This window comes from Heliconius melpomene, chromosome 21 (genome assembly GCF_056956725.1).
Source record: "Heliconius melpomene rosina isolate 202511_hmr_F chromosome 21, ASM5695672v1, whole genome shotgun sequence".
Taxonomy (NCBI): Eukaryota; Metazoa; Arthropoda; class Insecta; order Lepidoptera; family Nymphalidae; genus Heliconius; species Heliconius melpomene.
The window spans coordinates 5,381,823-5,400,191 of record NC_140409.1 but is presented as its reverse complement, the minus strand read 5'-3'; the positions used below and the strand labels follow the sequence as shown (position 1 = coordinate 5,400,191).

Sequence of the window (18,369 nt, the reverse complement as noted above, 5' to 3'; positions counted from 1 at the left end):
ACTCGAGAGAATAAAATATTTATTCAAATTTATATTCTCATTTCTTCGCTCTGGTGTCGATGCAAAGGGCGGCGTTGAATTCCGTTACTAAACAAGCAACGCCTCCAGAGTCCGGCGGAAAATGGGGAACGGTCTTAAAGTTCTAACATAAGGTTCCCTTATGTATAATATTTTATAATCACAGGTCTAAAACAGACTACGTCTCACGCCAATGCAGTACCACCCCAGTACCCCAACACAACGACTCGTGCTACGCCCATGCGCAAAATATGGCATCATATTATCAAAGGCAACAAGAAAATATGTACAGAAATTGTTCACTGTATGCGAACGTCGGGTAAGTTGTATAAACATGTTTCATTATTTTAAACTTTATAATTGCTGGTTCTAAGCCTGATTTAAGTTATATTAAAACTTATAGCGATAATATACGATAATTATATATATCCTATCCTATCCTATCCTATCCTATCCTATATCTTATAAAACAAAGTCGCTTTTTGTGTCAGTCTGAACTTTCTAACTCTTCTTCTTCTAAACCACCCAACGGATTTGGATGCGGTTTTCACCATTAGGTCGAGTATTTCTCCGGGAAGGTTTATATATAGTTTATTATTTGTACATTCTTATGTAAATTAACATAAATACGATAAATGTGTATAAAGTCTGGCGCATGCGCTGCTTTAATGGTAAATACTACATGAAAAAAATATACTGGAGTATTGTTCCTCTTAATAAGATCTACAAAAAAGTCCGCGAGAGCATATTCGTATCTTTTAAGAATAACGTGTAGTGATCATATTTCTGTCTAAAAATAGTAATTTCAATATATTTATTATTGTGTCCCTCACAATTATTATTATATTTCTCCATATTTCTCCATATTATCATATTTCTCCATAATGGTATTAATCCTTATCCTTTAAAATACTTTATTAAATTTCTACGTTAAACGAAGATAAAATTTGCTTTTTAAACTATTTCGAAATTGCGAATAGTTTTAGAGAAAAACGCATTTAATTATTGACACATCCAGCCGTTCACTCATCAGCTGTATCGAGTCAAGTTTCACTTATCCCCTACTCTCAGCATATAAATAAGTATATTAGTTACGTTGGCCATTTAATGTAGATCAAAACTGTCTTTTGTGTTTTACATTTTAATAAGTACTTTAGAAGTTGTTACAATATCAAAAAATCCTTGCTGCGAAACGCGCCTCGCGACGCACTATGGGAAATCGAGGTCTGTATCAGATCAAAAATCGATAACTTTTTTATTTGTTAAGATAAAAAATTGAATTTTTGCACAAGCATAAAGTATGAAATAGTGCGTTAGGTGACGTTCAGATATTATATTTTTGTTGGAGAATTTATATATAAAAAAATAATGAAAGGAAAAGTTTTCAGTAAATAGAAGTAAAAATTAAAGGAATAATAGTAAAACAGTATTATTAAATTAGTTTATTATTATTCCCGACTGCTAAAGAAGAGTTATGTTTTTCGCGCGTATTTTGTATGTATGTATGTACGTATGTATGTATGCAATATTCTTTATTACCTTGTATCTCCAGAACTGCTGAACGGATTTACATAATTGAGGTATCGTTATATTCACTTTAGCAGCCCAAGTATTCTTAGATAGGTGACGTTAAAAAATAATAATCATGGCGGCTGTGGGACGCCATAGGACTTAGTGAAAAAAAAATTTTTGATTTCGAATACCACAATATGGGTATCAAATTCAAGAGCTCAATATGAGGATTTGAAAAAGGTATATCATGATTATCATTACCATAATGACTCCTAACAAAAATTTGAAAAATAAAAAAATATTTATTAAAAAACAAACACCCCGACTGCATAAATCTAAAAAAAAAATTAACAAGCACAATAGTTTATTAGGATGAACAATCGGGACCTATAAGTAATTTTTCAATCAATAAAATCTTTACCAGGAACCTCAAATAATTTAAAGAGGTGCTAATTCTTCTCCTATTGAACGTAAACCTTGCACCTTCAATGTATGGGAGTAATAATTCATGCTTGGAACACTAAAAGTATTCGTCATTTTGAAATTTAGTGAAAACACTTAATAATCAAACGTCTGTTAGTAATTTTATTACTAATTTGTAATAGTTTTTTAAATTAATTCACTCTTCATATAATTTCATAAATGAGGGTAGTGTGAATAAATGATTGGGCAAAATGTGTGCAAAATGAAGATAAAACGTCCTTTTATCAATAAATAACAATAATTTTACGGAAATTTACCGCAATCTAATCAATTAAATAGTAAAACATTAGAAACTACAATAGATAGAGTTTTCGTGTTCCCTGACTTGTATCGGAGTTTTCATGATAACTTCTCAGTCTGCAGGTCTCTGCAGCTGATTTTTGGTAAATCTTATTTATGAATATGTGGACTATAAAACAATATCAAATATAACGCGTCGGGAGACGTCGGTAACTGTTAAAAGTCTCGATGAACTTTAAACACGTACCTTTTTTCTCTTCACTTATTGTTAATATTTTTTATAAAAATATAGTCACGATATCCACAATATAATATATTTTTTAAAATCTACATACTATGGGCTCTTCAAAAATATATAACACTTTATACCTACTTGCTCATTTTTTTAAGGAAATTATGTTTAAAGTATCAAAGTGAACAACCTGAAATAGACATTCTCACGAATGACAATTTTTCACGATGAATAAACATATATTCCAAATGTAATTCACGAAAAAATTATTCATAATATTAAAGTTCCACTCTTATACTATTAATTAAAAAAAAATAGTGCATCAGGGACTACTTTGAAAAAATGACTTTTGATCTGCCGTTGTTCTACCATTGTCCATAGTGCGACGTTATGCTTATACAAGCGAGTCCGCCGCGCCCGCCTGCCTTACACGTATCGGTGGTCCAGTGGTAGAATGCTCGCCTGCCACGCGGGCAGCCCAGGTTCGATTCCCGGCCGATGCATTCTATTTAATTTTCGTCACAGGCAGCCACGTAGTGCTTGCTTTTCATCAGGGACAGAATACCCTCTTCAGCATTAACCACAAGCTCGAAAAAAAAAACCCGCTTGCCTTTATAGCAACGAAGATTTAGATGCGTTTGCACGTATTGGATAATTCGAGTTGAATGTATTGTTTAATGTCATTTAACTATCTAAAAATAGTAATTTAAATATAAGTAATATAAATAATAGTAATATAAATATATTCTAATAAGTACTTGAAAAGATTAGTATCACAAATATAAAATTACGGTACCTACTAAAAAATCCTTGCTGTGTAAAACAATTGGAAAATCCTTATTGAAACTACGAAAATGCGGGTTGCATTAGGGTTTAATTAATATTCACATTATCTTAAGTGCTTTGCAAACATACATTATATGAATAATCCAGTAGTAAAAGCGGGCGAAGCCGCAATAGGGTCGCTAGTATATATATATAATTACGCACCTGTAGCTCCTCTGGTGTTGCACGGGGTCGTGGGCGGCGGTGATCACCATCGGGTGACCCGAACGATCGTTTGCCTTGTCCTTTTTCCATAAAAAAAAAATATTTTAGTCTATAATTATTAATGTAACATTGCTCTTGTCTTTTTCATATTCTAGAAGCTTTTTCTAGAAGCTGTTCTGCTGCACTACCATGACGGCTATAAAAATATTAATTATTATGTGTTATGTAATTAACAAAATTATTCACACACTTACTTTAAAAATATTATAGCAAATTTTTAAATTGCTTGCAATAACTCGCATTTATGTATTTCCTTTTTATTGATAAATATTTACAAGCTAACATAATAGCCAACACTAGTTAAGAAAAGAAAAATATTTTAAAATTGTATGAAAATATTTACGTAGCAGGATTCGAACGCGCACCTCTTAGAAACCGCGAGGGCGGTATCCAAAAGTTGAAGGCTGCAGTTATTAAAATATTTATCTTTGTATAGAAATTCTCGACTGCCTTATCCTTCGCAGAGAATTCTTAGAATACAAACTTGCGAATATAAAAAGAGCAACAACAAGATTAAGTTGTTTTTATTATAAGTATCATATTCTTTGTATGGTTTTTTTTAATTGGAATATCTATTCAAATGTAATCTATTTCAAGATGCCTTTTTCATAAATATAGTTGCATACCTATATTTAAACGCCTTTTGTTCAACGTCTGTAGCTAAAGTAGGCCACGTACCACAGTGCAAATTTGAATTTGTTTTTAAGTTTTTATAATATTCACATATATTATATCAGATATATATATATATATATATATATATATATCTGATATAATATATGTGAATATTGGGCTCCACTGTGGGTTAATGCAAGCAGGAATAACGCAGCAGATTCGTGACATTCGTCACTAGTCCTTCCTTTCTCCCAAACATCAGAAGACTCCATCATTCTACGATCGTCAAAACATAAGAAGACTACACCATTCCACGATCGTCAACTTCCTCCTTATTTTAAAATCGAACTTCACCCTCACACGTCACGACTCTACTCAAGGCATAAGCCTCCGCGTTATTGGTCAAATTACCTCACTGGTCTAATAAAAGTCATATAGGAGTCTCTTTAACATAAGTCAGCCAATCGTAATTCTACAATAATCAATAATTAGTGTCTTTTCGATCACTTCCTCTGAAGCTATACAAATGTGTTGACACATTGTCATTTTTTACATGAACACAGCCAGTCATATTATAAACAGTTGCTACAGATGATATTAAAGCTAATCATTAAACATCTAAGATAATATAATATCTGTTCTAATCTCTTCCTTCTACATATATATATATCAAGGCCAGTCGTGGCGCAGGTGCACAAAGTGTGATTGTAATCGCGTTTGGTTGTGGGTTCGATCCCCACTGGGGGAAATGAAATAATTATTTAAATTTGTAATTTTATTTCTTCGCTCTAGTGTCGAGGCAAAGCCGGGTCTCGTCTCATAGATACCCCTGGGGTCAGACAGGCCTGTATGAGTTGTTCAAATATTAATTATTTATTTATTCAGGTGTACCACCCCTATATCTGTTATGATTATAATAAATGAACATTAAATTTAAATGATACATATATGATGCAGATGTTCCGACAGCAGCCAAGAGTTATACAGTTCACAAACGAGTTCAGAGCAAACATCACCGGTTCGATCAGCGCGCTGTCGAAGACCAGAATCACCTCCACCTATTCGAAGCCACCACCAGCTGCTATATGTCCCTTATAGCAATCATTACCACTACCAGCAAGATTACGCTCAGAATTGGGCACCTAATGATTGTGAGTATTGGAAACATGATAATGGTGTAACGTATTTTGTCTTTATGTGTTTTATAAAATAATATCTAAGACTTTTACTTGTGTTTTTTAAGTTTTCATTTGTTCCTTCACAACTACCGTCCGATATTAAAGAAATCACTTACCTGCCACCCGCTCTTTACGAAATCTATTATATGTAAACAAACACTTGACATTTATTGCCTTACAACCTGTTCTATAAGTTCGAACAAAGTTAAATAGGTCACTAGTTTCTGAATATGTAAAGTTAATAAAATCAAATAATTTAAACAGTATTTTAGAATTCCGGAGGCATTTCGTGTTGAGAGGCGGTACTAAACGCCGCTTTGCCGTAACCAAACACACAGTAGTAGTATGTAGGTAGGTATATAACATACGAACGTCTGGTTCCAGATAACCGTGTGCACTCATACTACCAGCAACACGCGTTGAGCGGCGCGAGCACACCGCAGCCGGTCGCCGCCGCGATGCCGCAACGGGCTCATTACACGCACGCTTTGCAATTACAAGTGAGTATTACCTACTTGAAATTTAAATTTGAGGGTTTTGGAAATGTTTTACATGTACAGTTTGTAAATATATATAGCTATATCTGCTATTTTCTCTAAAATAAAATGAACCATGAATGTTATGGAGAGTTTATCTAAATATATTAGTGAAAACTGCATTTAAATCGGCTAAGTTTCTGAGATTAGCGTCCACAGACACATAGATGAACAAAAAAAAATTTTTTGATCATTGTTATGGCTCCTTTTACTTTGAAAAATGCCAGTGATAATATCGATAGAAATCAGTTATATATATTTTTTATAGATGATCTAACACGATATAGAGATACGAAACAATATATAAAATTTAGTTCAATTCGAAACTAAATTCACTCGCTCCAAGTAATTGATTAACTGGAAACAAGAAAATTCAATTAAGGCTTCATTAATTTCCCCGGGTTTTTACTTTTATTTTTATTTTCTCAGTGTGTTGCTGGATTACTTAGCATGCAATGTTTGAATATTGGGTGTTGCGTTATTAACGCAGTGTCTTAACACTAGGTTCTCCACCTACCACGCCTTATACGTGATTCACCGTCTTCTTCTTCTTCGTGTCAATGATTGGAGAATTCATATCATATTTTGCCAGTATATAGCCACGTCGACTGCGGCATCTGTTGCCTCCATCAGATCGTCATGTGAGCAGGTGAATGGACATTTCGGGCAGGAGAGTAAGTGTGCCATCGTTTGTGGATCGGCGCCACAGTCACAGGGTGACTTATCCCTCAGTTCGTACCCCCATTTCACGAGAAGCTTTCGTTATTCTCCGTGAAAGTAAATGATTATTCTCGCTAATTTCTTAATTACTAATTTGTTACAGACCCTGTGTCCCGCGCCCGCCAGATACAGGCCTGTACCCGCGCCACAACCCGGTGGAGGAAAACAAATGATTTGTTATTCTGAAAAGGTATAGTTTACGGCCTACGATTTACGTGATATGGGAATGTATTATCAAGAATTAATTTTAAATTTTACATATGTAAAAAAATTTGTATACGAGTATATGCGTATACCAACATATATTTTTTTATTTCACTCAAATATTCAGGATTTTGTTTTGGTATAAAGCGGACAACGAAAAGATTTCATTTAAACGTAGTCGATTGTCAGAATTGTCAATTATATTTTGTGTCGCCATTTCTCTTGTAATTGGAAAGAATGCCTAGTATAAATTACTAGCGGCCTGCCCGCGGCTTCGCCTGCGTGAACTACGTTATTATTAATTTCTGTCTCCATGAGTACCTACGTCCTATAAGTGACGTCCAAACAGACACGTTTCCTACTTTCTGTCGAATTCTAAATGCCTCCAGCATTGCGTTTTGAGTAGCAGAACTCAATACGTCATTTCCTGAAGAGTGAACTTTGCACAACCTTTATCAGTTCAGAATTTAACTAAAAAGTAAAATGACTTTAGTAAATATGTAAAATATATATATTATGCATATTACGAAATATTGTTAATAAACCTGTATAGTATGTGTTATGGTTATGGAAAAATGTTACTAATATTATCATCTGCATAAATGTATCGAGACAGTCGTGGTGCAGCAGCACGATCTTTATTCCCTGAATAAGAATTCGGAAAAATGATTTCTTTCCTCTGATTTCTTCGCTCTGGTAATAAGAGAGAGCGATATTTCCTAAATTGCCGCCCAAACTTCAAATAATTATATTTTTTTATAATGTAGGTGGCAGCCCCATTGTATCAGCCTGCTCCGGGATCACCGTCGCGCGTCACGCGGGGAGCACCTGAAGGTGCAGCGACTGCCACCTCCCCGATGGCGGCACCACAGAACCCAGTTTATTATGCTATGAATGTTTGACAAGGGGACTAGGTAAATCTCACATATCGCTTTTACGAACGAACTACAGTACGAACAACGACTGTAAATACCTACGCAGATTAGAACTTAAGATGTTTTTCTAACTTTTGATTATTTCCTTCGCGAACGCACAATGCACAAAATACTATCAATCAAATCAGCCTTTTCGGGTCCACTGCTGGACATAGGCCTCTCCCAGGGTGCGCCAAAGCTCCCGATCCTCCGCCTTCCGCATCCAGTCGAAGCCAGCAACCTTCTTCAGGTCGTCGGTCCATCGAGCTGGAGGGCGCCCTACGCTACGCTTGCCGATCCGCGGTCTCCACTCAAGGACTCGTCTGCTCCAACGGCCATCGGTCCTTCGACAGATGTGTCCAGCCCATTGCCATTTCAACGTACTAATTCTGCGAGCGATGTCGGTAACTCCGGTTCTTTTCCGGATAACCTCATTTCTGATTTTATCTTTCAGAGATACTCCGAGCATAGCTCGCTCCATAGCACGTTGGGCGACTTGGAACTTATGGACTAGACCGACTGTTAGTGTCCACGTTTCGGCACCGTATGTCATGACTGGCAAAACGCACTGGTTGAAGACTTTTGTCTTCAGACATTGCGGAATTGGCGACGAAAAGATTTGACGTAGCTTGCCAAACGCTGCCCAACCCAGTTGAATTCTTCGATCAGCCTCTTTCTCGAAGTTGTTTTTACCAAGCTGGATAGTTTGCCCTAGGTATATATACTCCCGAACAACTTCAAGAGGAGTGCCGTCCACGTATATCGGCCCCGGTATGACATGCTCGTTGAACATGACCTTTGTCTTGCTCAAGTTCATACCGAGACCAACACGCCGCGAAGATTCATCTAGGCTCTGCAGCATCTCGGCTAGCTGTTCCAGCGACTCTGCTACGATTACGATATCGTCGGCAAATCTGAGGTGTGTGATGTACTCGCCGTTTACATTGACTCCAAAGCCGGACCAATCCAGGGTTTTGAAGACGTCTTCCAATGCGTTGTTAAACATTTTCGGGGATATAACATCACCCTGCCTTACACCTCTGCGCAGTTGGATCGCCTTGGTTTTACTCTTCTGGATTTGGACAGTCAATGTAGCAGACGTATACAAACTTCGCAGCACCTCGATGTACCTCCAATCGATACGGAATCAAAGGCTTTTTCGTAGTCCTCGAAAGCCATACACAGCGGTCGATTGTACTCCTGAGTTTTTTGTACTATCTGCCGAACAGTATGGATGTGGTCTACGGTGCTGTAGCCTGATCGAAACCCGGCTTGCACTGGCGGCTGGAACTCGTCAAATCTGCTGGCAAGACGATTCGTCAGAACTCTGGAGAACAGCTTGTATACGTGGCTCAAGAGTGAGATCGGTCTATAGTTCTTCAAGAGAGTTCGGTCTCCCTTCTTGAAGAACAGTACCACGTCACTCTTGCTCCATGTTTCCGGGGTTTTACCGTGATGGATAACGGAATTGAAGAGGCTTGTTAGCACTTTCAGGACTGGGGTGCCACCTGCTTTAAGGAGTTCTGTAGTAATTCCGTCATCGCCCGGAGCTTTGTTGTTTTTAAGCTGTTCCAAAGCCATTATAATCTCACCGAGGTCAACATTCGGGAGCTCTTCGGTGTAATGGCGCGTTAAAGGAGCGCGCTGGTCACTAGCTCTGGATTTGCCGGGTTTCCCTGATTTCGACGAGTATAGCTGCTCGTAGTAACGCTCAACTTCATTGAGTATCTCAAATATAGATGTAACAATTCTACCATCTTCTTTTTTGAGTTTCGTGAGATGAGGCCTTCCTAAATTGCGAGCGAAAACTTTCGATCCCCGATTCCGCATGATCGCACTTTTGATAACGCGTGTATTTGAGCGACGGAGATCGCGACGCGTCAGCTTTCTGATGGATAGGTTTAAGGCACTCATTTCTGCAAATTTCTGCTGAAATGAGTGCACAAAATACTATAGCATCCATAAATTACGTTGCGTCCAGTCTCCCTGTTTATGACATACTTATACAGATGGGCGCATTTAGAGATATTTTCTGAGGGGGACCTGGACTCAGCAGCACAGCTTTGAACAGATATGTTCGTTCAGATCTTGTTTTTTTTTCTTTTTTAATTTTTCAGGGCAATATTTTTTTGTATAAATTCTGGGGTGGAGGGGTATTCCCACCGCACCCTGTCAATACATTTCATATTTAAACCTCACATCTAACATACACATCTGTTAACATTTAAACCTTTTGTCTTCTTCAATTAACATCGCCTTATTGTTTCTTCACTAAAAAAAAACGTTTGACTTTCAGGTGAAAATTATAGTGGGCCCAGATGCGGTCCGAATCTCCGTCAAGCCACCGGGAGGTTCTACGGATGTTAATAAATAATTCAAAAAGAATGTCCGTACAATCCATGTTTTGACATCAAGATATCAAGACAAATAAACTTAATCAAGTATTATTGTTAATATCGATGTATTGAAATATCCATTCTATCGGCATTGTAAGAAATTTGAAGTCTTAATCGAATTTTGAAATTGTTGTACCAACCATCTGTGTGTATTTTAATATTAAGAATTAAGCATAGAGCGTTAATATTATTAAGTATTGCTAATTGTCCAAAGATATCCAGTGAAACACAGTCGCTGTTACCAAAGCATTTTTGTCAGAAGAAAATAAATAGTATATTTATTATTTAGGACGTGATATTGAGGGAAGTATCATATTAGTGTCATATATGTACATACATATATATATCTGTGCTACAAATATAGGTGATTTAAAAAAAAATATTATATTATTAGTATTATTCAGGCGAAAAAATATTTGAGGATTCATTCTACGATTGCTGCAATTAAATTGTCCATACTGACACTTTGCTTATTGCAAAAGAAACTTTTTCTAGTCAAATAGACAGAAGTTAGTGCATTACAAAATAACTGCCTAAAAACAACGATTTATTAGAATAGTTCGAATATGCTGTATCAACTATTAATATGAACCGCATTTTTTGGAAAAACATAAAAATGTGAAGCGCCTCTTTTACGCTTTTCAAGAGGCACAGATTCTAATACCGGTTATTTTTTTATATATTTTTAGAGTAACGCTATTAAACTAAATTAAATTAAAATATAATTTGTTGCAAAATTGTAACTTCGTCAAAACTGATTTTTTTTTTAATTATCTTGAAAATTACAGGAATTCCTCCAATTTATGTTTTCTTATCGATTTATCCATTGACAATATAGTGACGTTTCGCGGACAGTAAATATCGACCATATTAGTTAAAATTTTGCGTAAATTTTATTAATAGAGTCAACTGGATCTGAAGGCAAAGCTATATAAAGTGGAAGCTTTATATAGCTAATACTTTTTTTTATTATGAATCACAATTAATTTCATTGGAACCTATTGTAAAATTTTGTTTTTTTTTACGTTTTGGAGGATAGTTGAATAGATTTTCGAATTATTACGTATGTCATCTTACGAAAGAAATTTGAATAGAGACAGCTTGCTATCGGCCATTTAAATCGAGATCTCCATAGAATAAATAATGAAAAACTATTCGTGAAAAATTATTGCAGTTAGTTTGGATATCTTATATCACCATTGGTTTTTGTTGATAAAAATCATAAATTCTAAGGATGTAGTCATGACGATGACGATAACGGAGAGATGACAATAGAGAAGAATATATGTATAGATTTTGTCCAATACTGGTCACATAAATGTAGTCTTCATTAATACAATAAAATGAATTGACTTTCTTAACAAGCCAATATTTTGCTAAATGCTAACTCTTAGAATATAAAAATTGGAGTTTCGATTGAGTTAGCCAAAAGAAGTGTAAGATTCAGTTGTTGAAATACTAAAAAGATATAGGTGTACTGTACTGTGTATGCGTGCCAAACAGTTAGTTAAATAATTGAGTTATAGTACTCTATGAGAATATGTGCGAGTATTCAATTTGCTGCCATTATATAATTTTTGTATGTGTCTTTCCATAAACGGCCTAGTTGTTATAGATATTATTTATTTAAAAAATATATTTAAGAGTCGCATCTGTAAAAAAAAATAGGTTAACAAAAAGTAACGCCTTGCAATTAAATATAAGTTAAATTACGAAAATGTTGCTTTCACTTTTATTATACGAAATTGTAATAGTTATAGGTAAGTATTATAATTATAATTTGACATTTGAGAAATGATCAAAAAATCTGTGTGTGAGTGTGTGTAGCGATAAATAAAAATATTTTGTCGTTATATTATATAATAAGTTTAATTCCTTGTAAAACGAGACACATAAAATAATGGACGTGGTTATAGATGAAGCGCACAAAAGAAGGTTAAGTAAGTCAATTGCAATAATTTGAACCTAAATTTGAATCGTAGCAAATATAATTGAGGATATAAAAAGATTGCTCCTTTTCTGACATTGTCTATTTACCATATTTACCTACATATAGGTACATTCCAATTCATCAATTGTAAAACATAATTTTATTTTAAAGATTGCAAAATGCCATTTAAGCCTCTTTTTGTTTAGATTACGTACCCTACTTCATATAAAACTACATACTTTCTTATGTAGTTGTATTGAGTTCTATAGGCATGCAGGTAAATATTTTTAGTTGAATGTCAAATCAAATGTATGAATATTTATTTTTAAAGAAAATGTTGAAAAATTTACATAAGCTTGCTTATGTATAGGTAATAGATACAGAAACAAAATCGCACAATTACCACACTAAGGAGACCAAAGATTGACCTCATTCCAAAAGAAAAGTTAAATATTTTTGAGATTGCAAAAATCAACCGTAAGTACCATATTATGTATACATAAATGGAATAAAATAGATATAATCACATTCTGAATCTTAATAATTGTACCTATATTTAAGAATGTTATGATTTAATTGAAAATAGGTACTAACCTACATGTAACAATATAAATGGCGCACAGTGTTATGATGACGGAGAAAACAGACACTAGCCAATCCCGCGCATGTAAGTAAGTTGTAAGCAAATCCTAACTTTGAAGTTAGGATGTCTGTCTGTCATCAATTCATAAGAGGTTGTCACGTCAAAAACTCTAAAAGTGTGGTACTCGCTCGTACGTGACGCGAGGTAGTTGCGAGCGTGACTCTTGTGTGTCCGTGATTCTTCCAAGCATCATAACACGTTGCGCTTGTAATATGAACTACAGAATAGAAATCACAGAAAACATGTTAACATATTATTAAATCAATATCTTAAGAACTAAAGTACGCAATTTTAGTTTGGCGTTATAACACAACATCAGCAAGTTACATCTAACGTCGCTTCTTTTTTTTCCGTTTGTCTCTATCACCTACCAGGACATAAATAATGTTAAAAAATCTTATAGAATTCGTAGTAAAGCGAAAGTAAAATGTTATAATTTTATATATTATAGAATTTTGGGCAGCATATAGAAAACATAGTAAATTAGAAAAAGAACATAAATAATGCTTAATGTACATAGTATTTCCCTATACTTACTGTATTTTGTAAAAATATGTTTTTATTAAGTGAAGATTAGGTCGAACTTAGAATAATATATGAGCAATGTGGGATGCGATTTTAAAACGTAATGTTTGTCTATGTTATTTGTAAGAATAAATTTAGATAAGTTAACAACGTCTTTTAGACAACTTCGATGACGTTGTCGATTATGTTCTGCAATGTGATATTGTTTCGCTGCGTGGCAGTTTTGTATACTCTACCATTAATTTTATGTGACTTTACCCATAAATAATTACTATTTTCTTCGCCAAACTAGTCAAATACTTCATAAAGTCATATAGAGGCAATGTTAGAATTATTATAGTAGATTTATTAATACTAAGATTTTAAAATTAAATTGTATTTCTCATCAATAATAATTTATCCTTCATGTGTATTTTCATATATCTTCGACGTACAATTTAGAATTGTTGTAAAATCACTTCGCTTCTCCAAATTTAACTTAAGCTCATATAATATACGAGTATAAGAAAATATAAAAGAAAAAAAAATAATTTTAGAAAAGAATTTGAAGTAAGTTTTAATATTAAGAAATAAAGAATGTTGTGACTCAAGTGACCATTATATTATAGACAAGTAGATACAAAATTTAAACCATACAATATTATTCAGAGTTAATCCTACGACGACGTACAATCCTACATCTAAGTACATAAGTATTCAATATGGACTATTGACAATTTCAGCGATTTTTTTTAGTCAAATGCCCACGTGATATAAAACGATAAGTCGTCTACGAGTTGTATGTAGTAGTAAATGGGCATTATCCATTAAAATGGTAACTTTCAAAAAGTTTAGCCTATTTCTTTAAATGTTTGATAAATTCCAGACCACCAGAGTAATTTAAAAATAATATTGACGTTAAAGTACTGTCACTCACTTCGATGATCGTCATAGCACGCAGTATTAGAAAAACAATGCCTAAGAGCTAAAAATGTTAATATATAAGAATAATATAACTTGAATCGTTAATTCCATTATCTTGTTATAAAGGCAAATTGTGAGGAACAGTAAGCATAAGCCTTACACTTAGTGTAGGTATATATACTTAAAAGATGATACAGTATACTTAATATGTAATATTGATTTGTTGTTAAGTTTCGCAAGATGCGTTTCAAAGAAGTATAGAAAATTTGATATTTGATGTCATATTAAATACATCGTTGAATTGACTTGTTACATTAATTATTACGATGGTTTCATTTAACGCTAGTTACTGTTGCAAGTAGTTCTTCGAAAATAGTATTTATATTGTAATTTTTACATGATTTTAGCCCATATGATATTACTAATTTTAGTAGGAAATATAAATTGATCTCTAAAACAGTTTAGATTTTTCAATAGAAACACCTGCATCACTTATCTACTTATTCGTAAGCAGCTACCATCTCGTAACTAGACCAAAGATCGGTTTTTATTAAAATAGACAATTTATATACCAAATACATAATTTGTATATATAATATATTAATTATATTATTTCGTTATATCAATAAGTTACATTACATGAATAAGTTGTATTCCACGGATTTCTACAAGCCTCCGTACGCTCTTCCATCTATTCTGTTTGTGTTATATACTCCAAGTATAAAACTGTTAAATATTTTTTTTTAGTACTATTATAGTATAACATTATGTATGTACAAATAACTGCTGAGATGACTATTGTGACAGCTGACTCCGGTGATGCATACGGTTACCTTTGTTACCTACTGTTATACTAAATATTGTTACTTACCTTGTCTATGTAACATTAGATAAAATATCATGACGAGCTTAGAATTGTTGCTTAATTTCATTAGTGAAGAGAAGCTTCATGATATATAGGTTCATATTTTACTTTTTATTGTTCGGTTTTCTTTTTGTTATTTAGGCGCATCACACGCTGTAGGGATGTCGAATGTATTATTTGAGATGTGGTGTGTGTATTAGGGCTGAAGATGCCACAAGTTTCAAATTATACGTACAAACGTATTTGTAGATTGGTTAACTAATAAAGATAACAACAATACATTATTTTTTTATTTTTATTTATCACCTGGATTACAGAATTTCACTAATACTTATTAATTTGGTGCGGCGTGGTGTGATTCTGATGGTATACGCATTGGTAATAGCTTCGAAGCATTTCCAGGATGGCGTGGCGATGGCATTTCCAGGATGTTATCACTAAATACTGATCTGTTTTCCCTGAGATATGTACACTAATGGCTAATGGACAAGAAAATCAAAAAATATCATAATTTCATAATTTACAGGAAGTTTCCAGAAACTGTAAATCCTTCGAAAATGCATTCTTTAATAATGTTACAAGATTGTGACGTTACGCTAGTTATTAGTTCTAGAAGTAATTTTAAAAGAATCGATAAAGCATAGAGAAACATATTTAGTACTAAATATCAGGTAATTTGAGATCGTTTTTTACAGTACGGAGGTCTGTCGTGGCGCAGAAGCACAAAGTATGACTACTGTAAACGCGACTGGTTGTGGGTTCCCCACTCAAAGAAATAAATATATTTATTTCAATTAACATTTTCGTTTATTCACTCTGGTTTCGAAGAAAAGCGCAGCGTTGAGTTCCGCCACTCAATACGGAATGCCTAATGAATTCTGCATTCGGACTTAACACAAAAGTTCCCTCGCCTACCCTGGTGTGAGCGTGAAGCTAATATTTACAGTATGATCGACGAGTCGTAGTTGTTGGGGTGTATTTGATTATCCAAAACTGAGAGTATTTGGTATTCACTCTCCATTACAGTAGGTGTAAAGGACCACCACCACCACCTGTTTTCTGAATATTTTGAAAACAATTTCATCATAAATTATAAGCTATTTATTTAGAAGCACTTTTTTAAAACTGTTCAACCACCACAAGAGGTGATATTTTATAAGTTTCCCAAAATAATATTTTTCTTTCCAATAACACTTTAAAAATGTCACAAATATTGTATTTGCTCTGTCAAAGTAAGGTATCCTGTTCACTTCTTCCTTAAATCTTTTAGTACATTTTCATTTATAACAATCTGTAAATAAAAAAAATAACATAAAATTCCCGCAACTCTTCTAAAAAAATGTTCTGTTTAGAAATTATTAAAGTTTATTTCATTTCCACTTACTGGTTGCAAGTTTTATAAATATAAATTCTCAGCAGCAACAAACTGGCTAAATATTTGTGAAGCAAGTTTTACCCTTATAAGGTGTTTTACATTTACATGTAAATATTTTGTATTTTCAATCAGAGCAAAGACAAGGTTGGCATTGTTCATCTAAATTATAAAATACAATTTTATTGCTTAAATACATATTTTTGAATTTAATTTAATTTAATTCATTTTCAAGTCCCTGGAAATTGGTTCCCAACATTTTTATTTCTATATTTATTATGAAACGTTGAATAAATATTGCTATTTATTAAATATAAATATGTCTTATTTAAGTATGCATAACATAATAAAATACCTCTTCTCTTGGTACCTCTAAACCAATGTGCTTATATTTCCCACAGAAGGTAGAAACAAAATAACTTTTATAATTTACTAGTCCTCATTTAAAATTTGTGTGAATAGAATTCTACAACTTGAAGCTCCTCCTCCTCTTCAGCTGCATTATAATTGTCTGTTTATCAATCTGTGAAAACATAGATAAGACAATATTGATCACCAATTACAAATAAAGTTTCAGATAGTCATCTAACAATTAATGATATCTTACAGACGGGATGAACATACAAAATAACTGTTTCTTACATTTTCAAGAATAATTTTCTCATTAATGACCGATAATTGATCAACAATTTTTAAATTACAAATAAGTATGTAAAAATGAAATGCATGTGTCAAATGTGTACCTATTAGATATGGCTATTCGAGACCTGTGAAACCAAAAATTATAGCTTGTCTGGCAGATAAGGCTGTCCGGCACTTTAACAGCCACAGGGCCAGTTTCCTCACTGTGAAACTCACCCTGATTGTAGTAAGAAAAGAAGAATGCCGTACAATATAGTTACCAATTCCAAAAAAAAGAAACTTTACCTGGTGTTCACTATTTTCTTGATTTACAAGTAAATAGGGTGGCCCAATTATATCTGGCAGAGCATATTATATGCTTAGTTTTGCCTTCCATCTTCATTAAAAGATGACATACTTAAATGTCTCCCGAAACTAATGTAAGTAAGTAGGGATTGTAATGACTCCAAATAAGTCCTAGGCCAACAACATTTGACCCAAGCCTGTACCTGAAAACAAAATAAATTTAGGTAATGAACTTCAAAATATAGAACTGTTACATATAGGTTATTTTGCAAAAACATTATTAATTCTCTTCTGAAATTACTTTTATTGACCCTAAGAGTCATGTGAACTGAATGCATGCATGTTTTTAGTATTTACTGCTCTCTAATATTCACACTTTACGTTATTGATTTTTAATTAAATGTGGAAGATCTGTGTGTGATCTGTTGACAGCTACAAAATTTCAAACCAAATACTGGCTACCAAATAAATAACGTAATTATAACGCTTGAAGGTACTCGCAATAAAGTAATTTTACGTAATATTTATACACTTACTTGGTAATATTTAGCTTTTCTGTCTTAGGAAATCTGTGAAACAAGACATGTTTTACTTCTTCTTCGTCTTCAAAGATACTTTACAAATTCATGATATCACTAAACTTAAAGTATGTCTTGTAGTTGACAAAAAACGCTAAAAATATCATTTCGTAATACACACTAGAATTTGAAAAATACCAAGTCAGCAAAACAGCTAAATTACGACAATAACAATGAACCGCTATGTTAGTTGTCGTAAATAGCAGTGTTGCCATTGGCAGAAAGTTATAAGTTAAAGTTATATTTGAATATAACAAAATTATTCGAAAAAGTAAACCTTGAATATTTTATGTGGGAAACGATATTAATATTATATTCGTCCATTTTATTGCTCTTTTTTTGTCTAATATTCCTCAACGGATAAATTTAATTCGTTACAATTAAGAAAAGCATGCATTGTTCATTCCGCTTTTAGCAACAAAGTAAGACGTGTTCGACGTACACGTATAGTGTTGATAGCGTTGAAGCATTGTTTGTGTTTAATAAAGAATATATTTACCACTCATATAAGTACAAAATTGAATCGTT

The 18,369-nt window shown here is 33.5% G+C and overlaps 1 protein-coding gene and 1 long non-coding RNA gene across 3 annotated transcripts in view; one reads left to right on the top strand and one right to left on the bottom strand.

Annotated features, from left to right (window-relative positions):
* Positions 1-15,248, top strand: part of LOC146526993 (uncharacterized) — an 81,776-nt gene extending 66,528 nt beyond the window's left edge. Inside the window, exons 12-17 of the mRNA XM_085205883.1 lie at positions 185-337; positions 5,108-5,301; positions 5,713-5,828; positions 6,688-6,774; positions 7,556-7,702; positions 9,999-15,248. Of these exons, the coding sequence (XP_085062009.1) occupies positions 185-337; positions 5,108-5,301; positions 5,713-5,828; positions 6,688-6,774; positions 7,556-7,690 (685 nt within the window). The 3' untranslated portion in view covers positions 7,691-7,702; positions 9,999-15,248. The remainder of the gene's footprint in view (positions 1-184; positions 338-5,107; positions 5,302-5,712; positions 5,829-6,687; positions 6,775-7,555; positions 7,703-9,998) is intronic.
* LOC146526992 (uncharacterized) lies at positions 15,242-18,055 on the bottom strand. Of its 2 annotated transcripts, XR_014879257.1 has the most exons (5): positions 17,800-18,055; positions 17,264-17,466; positions 16,692-16,859; positions 16,349-16,498; positions 15,242-16,255 (listed from the first exon to the last, which is right to left on the bottom strand). It is a non-coding gene; the product is annotated as an uncharacterized LOC146526992 (long non-coding RNA). The 2 variants fall into 2 exon arrangements; XR_014879258.1 differs by lacking the exon at positions 16,349-16,498 and having other exon boundaries at positions 17,800-18,052.
* Between the last annotated feature and the right edge of the window lie 314 nt (positions 18,056-18,369).